General features: G+C 41.7%; 1 protein-coding gene across 4 annotated transcripts in view; it reads right to left on the bottom strand.

The window, feature by feature from the left end:
• Positions 1-695: 695 nt before the first annotated feature.
• pgam5 (PGAM family member 5, serine/threonine protein phosphatase, mitochondrial) overlaps positions 696-5,039 on the bottom strand; it is a 5,085-nt gene continuing 741 nt past the window's right edge. The window contains exons 2-6 of one of the 4 annotated variants that reach the window (XM_083903214.1): positions 4,487-4,659; positions 4,223-4,348; positions 2,839-2,927; positions 1,560-1,693; positions 696-1,224 (exon numbers count right to left, since the gene is read on the bottom strand). In XM_083903214.1, the coding sequence (XP_083759340.1) occupies positions 1,074-1,224; positions 1,560-1,693; positions 2,839-2,927; positions 4,223-4,348; positions 4,487-4,659 (673 nt within the window). In that variant the 3' untranslated portion in view covers positions 696-1,073. Of the gene's footprint in view, positions 1,225-1,559; positions 1,694-2,838; positions 2,935-4,222; positions 4,349-4,486; positions 4,660-5,039 lie in introns of all 4 variants that reach the window. The other 3 variants (XM_083903215.1, XM_083903212.1, XM_083903213.1) reach the window with 3 other exon arrangements.

The following is a 5,039-nucleotide window of genomic DNA, read 5'->3' as shown; positions in this document are numbered from 1 at the left end:
AAATTCGACAAAAATATCATAGTACAGTATGTCGTCCGAAATTTTACAAAAGTCATAGAATAGTAGGTGATCCAAAATTTGGACCACATAGTGGATGTGTCTTTTCCTCATCTCTCTGCACATCTGACAATCCGACACCAGGTGCAGATCGTGCAGAAGGTGGCGTAGATGAAATCATGAGAACACCTCAGTATTATAATCACATAAATGTGGTGTATTTGCATTCGTGATATGATCCAAGTGAGAAGTGGTTTTCTATTTCCAGAGACATGAGATGGGTCACCCATGGGCTGAGTATTGGGACTTCCTGGACAGTTGTGTGGATCTGTCATTGACTGAGGGACTTCAAAAGAGGGACGTTAGCCTGCTCTGTTCACACATAATTGAGCACTGATATTGAGCAAAAGGCAGCATCGCACCCTGGGCAGATCGACAGTCCATAGTTTTTTTAATTTAACTTACAGTAATGAGAAGTACACATCCTGTCAATGACAGGATTGGTAACAGAAGGGTTAAGCCTATCAGCTCCATGTGACTCTCAGTGTTTCCATATAGCAGTGTTTTGTGCATTTCCTACTTTACTGCCCAGTGTCCAAGTGCTGTTCTTCCACTCATTTCTGCAACAGAGACGTCAGCAAAGTCAAAACAACCAAAGAAACGGCGGCGTTCAAAATTGTACTTTATTCACTTTGGCTCCTGCACTGTACAACACGATTCTCTTCTGTAATTACGTGTAGAGCTGACGGCACGACTCGCATTGACAACAGCTATACAAATACCACTTCAGTTTTGGTTTTAAAAAAATCCCCCCTCGTGTGTAAAAAGTCTCAGTTACATTCAGGACGCGTTACTTTTTAACGCAGCTGTAATGGACCTCTGGCCTCCTATGGCATGGACGTAACCAAAAACACCAGCAACACCACTGACAAGAGTCCCTGATAATTTGACAGTTTACAGTTCAATTACAAATATTAACATCAAAATCAACTTTCAAGACACTTAAGGAGAAAACTGAGATTTAAAGGAGTTCCAAAACTTTACTCTGTGTGTGTGTGTTTGCGCGTGTGTGGTCATCAGGTCCGCGTTAGTTTGTCAGGCGGCATGAACCCCGCGTCTCCCAGAGTTCTGAGCGCAACTCTGCCGCTGGGTCGGATCGTGAGCCAAGTGATGCTGCCGTTGTTCAAGCCGATGCGTAACCAGCCTTCAGGAGGAAACTGCAGGGCCCTGGAAGAAGGAGAATGAATGACAGTGAGCCTTACTGAAGCTATTTTATATTTACAGAGCACTTATTTCATCAAATACATGCGATTCTGTCCAATGAATGATTAAGGATATGAAACTATTAGTAATTAGGTTGACTTTGAGTCCGTCATTACTAAGCAAACAGAACCAGGGAGATGACTCAAGTTGCTGCAGCCTCATTATATTAATTATCGCAGTTTAAGAACAACATTGAAAACAAAGACAGACGACGATCAGCACTGCCTTTTCTACACAGTTTTGTATTTAATGCATGAGGAAAATAAGCAAGAAAAACACTCTCCGCCTGCGACACAAACCTGCACACAAAATAACGGATGACGTTGGCGTGACACACGATGATCTCGTAGCTGTCCTCCTTCTGCTTGGGGTCCGCGCGGTGGATGTAGCGGCGGAAGGCTGCCTCGATGCGAGCGCCGTCTTCGTGGTACTGCTGGAGGATGGCAGAGAGGCGCTCTTGTTACACGAAAGAGGCTCAGGGTGAATCCCTCCATCACTACACAGTCAACACGTGCTGCTCATTTACACCGAGAGGAATGTACCGAGACAATTTGTTGGCTTTTTGGAAACAAACAAATGGAAACATAGTCTATGGCCCTGTCCCAATACCTCCCCTAACCCTACATTTTTCCCCTAACCCTACATTTTGCGCATTCACGTGTAGGGAGGAGCAAGGGGAAATGTGATTTTTACCTTATAATCAACCCTCAAAACGTAGTGAGCTCTGATGCGGGCTTAAAAAGAAGTGGAAGATGAAATTACCCAATGATGAATTGTGTTGGAATATGTTGGTTTGATATACATCCAAAGGACCGTTGAGCTTTGAACACTAATGTCAGAAAATAAGTGACGATTTATGAAAGCAGCTAGCTAACTAGCTAGGGAGTGGACCACCAGCCAGCTCTGCTACATCTGGATAGTTTTGTCAGTGTTTGGATGTGTGTAGCGGCGTTCACTTGAACACAAATACCCTGGACTTTTTCGTGATATAGCGTTTACGAGGACGGCGTTGACGGAGAAAAACAAACATTTTTCCTGAATGACAACAGTAGCTCGCTCCACCGGTAGAATTGTCAACATGTGACGTAGGTTTGCACATTTGTTACGTTCACTACGCTAATTTGCATGTAGTGATGTCCCAATACCACTCCCCTCAACGAGGGGAATTTACGGTTAAGGGCACTCAAAACCAAGGGGAAATATTAAGGGGGAGGTGTTGGGACGGAGCCTAACTTGGAAATGTCTGTGGCTGGTAATCTGAACATAACCACAGTGTACTGCGCAGGACTTTGTCCCTGTGGTTTTATGTTGTGTAAATAAAAGCTTCATTTACGTATTTTGTAGCATCTTCACTGCCAAAAGTAGCCTCTGTGACTACTTCCAACTGTCCATTCCTGTCCATAGCAGTGCACTAATTATGTATAGGCTGATTTTTGCAGCTGTATGCCTAAACAAGCATTTGACATTTTTGCCCGCACATACACGTGAGAAGCACACATCTATACAAAGAAATGCAGATATAGAACGTTTGAATCCACAGTCTGTTCCTGCGGTCGAGCTGGTTTAGTTTTCACTCACCACAGCTTCAGGCTTCCAGTGAGAGACCGGAGGTACAGGCTCGATCGGCGCGCCCTCCCTCAGCAGATCACAGCTCACCAGCTCCACTGCTGGACCCGTACCACGTTAAGGACAAGAGAAAATATGTTAATATACATTTGTGACATTATTGTAAAGATGAACAGGATCAGTGCAGACGTCACGATTATAGATTTTCTTGGTACAATTATGGTCAGAGAATGAATTGCGATTTTACGATTATTATGTGTTAAATGATTTCACAGCACGATGAACGTGTAAAATCACATGAACACTGCTTATAAGTCTTAATGTTTGATTTATTTATATCTTTTGATGCTAACATCACAAAATAATGTAGCAACGAAGTAAAGTAACCAAAAAGTACGAGAAAAATGACGATAATCCCATTGAAATAAAATAAAAATCACCACTGCTCTGTAAACAATAAAAAATGCTACATATTAACTATGGATTTCTCTCAGAGAAAACAGACGTTAACGGCTACAGGTCATCTTTACCGTTTATGTTTATTTGAATTGTTATAATAATTTATCTATTTGCATGTGGGCAGATATAATACCTGTATTATTGTGGTTTGTTTATTTCATGTTTAAATTACAAAGATACAAAAAATGAAATGGATCACATTACATTACGTATAACGTAACGATAAGTGAATGCCGGTTCACTCGTCACATCACACTGAAACAAGAACACGTGTCGTACACGATTAATTGCAAATGACACGCTAATATTTCATTTTCTACCATTTACTAGCTTTGATGCGCTTTGTTGGAGGGAATAACTCTTCCTCTGCCGTAGTTGAACAAATCTGATACCTCTATTCTGCAACTCGCACACAACAAAAACAAAGCAACACAAGCCGTGACACGCAGTTGTTGTGTAACTGTGTTTTAGTTCTTTTCTGACAGTATTGAGGAAATGTTACAATTAATATACCCTAGCGTTTAATTGTGAAATCAAGTAATCGTGACATCCCTAGTGCAGAGTATTTCGCTTTCTAATAAAAAAGAAAAAACATTGACTTTTTTCTAATATTTTATCAACCAAACAATGAATCAAATAGTTAAGAATATAAAAATAGTTGTGACTTCAATGGATTACAAATGTCATGTTCTAATAAAAAAACAAGGCAATTTTACCTTGAAGATTATCAAAATATTTGATCCACGATATGGAAACGTACAGTTTTTGAGTCTGAAAGGAGACGCCTCTATATCACTTCTTCCAGGGACTTATGATTTTGGCCTTTATTGTATGTAAGTAAGCAGATTAAAGTTATGACCCAAGGGGGAAAATCCACTTGCCACACCATCTTGACTGAGTGTGTGACAGTGCAGCAGTGAGAGGCAGCGTACACTACCTGGGAGGTGTTTGCTGATGATATGAGCCGTCTCTGTGGCCCTGGACATGCTGGAGTGAATCAGGACGTCGTACTTCAGTCCCAGCGCTGCCAGCCTCTGGCCCGTCAACTCAGCCTGTTCACGACCTGGAGACGGAGTAACAGCGGTCATTAACAGACGACTGGTAAATCAGAGAAGGGTTGTCACAGCCTTAAATGTGAAGCTATGAATTTCAAGTTACAACAAAGGTAAATAAACAACAACTAGCCAGTGACAAACCAGACCTAGTGGTGTGAGGATCCTCTCCTTGTCGGTGTTCCCACTCAGGTTGTACTGGGAGTGTCTGATGAGGAGAATGTTGCGTGTAGCTTTGGGTTTGCCGTTGTCCTGCTCAGAGCTGAGGTCCTCAGAGGTTTTCTCCTTCTTCTTCCCATTGGCCACAACAGCTGGATCTCTCCTGAACACAGATTATATCAGATCTGCTGGTAACTCTGTCATTGTGGACAAAACCAAAGAATCTCTCCTGTTGTGCTCCACGATCAGGGCGTCGAGTACAGCGAATGTACTTCCTGTTTGAATGTCAGCAAGGCGTTTATGGAAACGTTTCATTGTTTTTGGTCTTTAGCTTAAACATTGCGTGTTTATCTCCTATACTTACACTAAGGGGGACCACTAAAACATGACTGAGTCTTGGTTTTTCACATTTTGGGGACTGGTATGGCCCAAATATAAGTATTAAAATGATTAAAACGTTGATTTTGCATAATATGGGACCTTTAATCAATTGTAAAGAAACATAACATGTGTTATATATTTAAACCTCTGACAACTAGACTT

This window comes from Microchirus variegatus (assembly GCF_963457635.1).
Source record: "Microchirus variegatus genome assembly, chromosome: 16".
NCBI classification, from domain to species: domain Eukaryota; kingdom Metazoa; phylum Chordata; class Actinopteri; order Pleuronectiformes; family Soleidae; genus Microchirus; species Microchirus variegatus.
The sequence above is the reverse complement of the archived record's forward strand: the minus strand, read 5'-3'. Positions and strand labels throughout refer to the sequence as shown.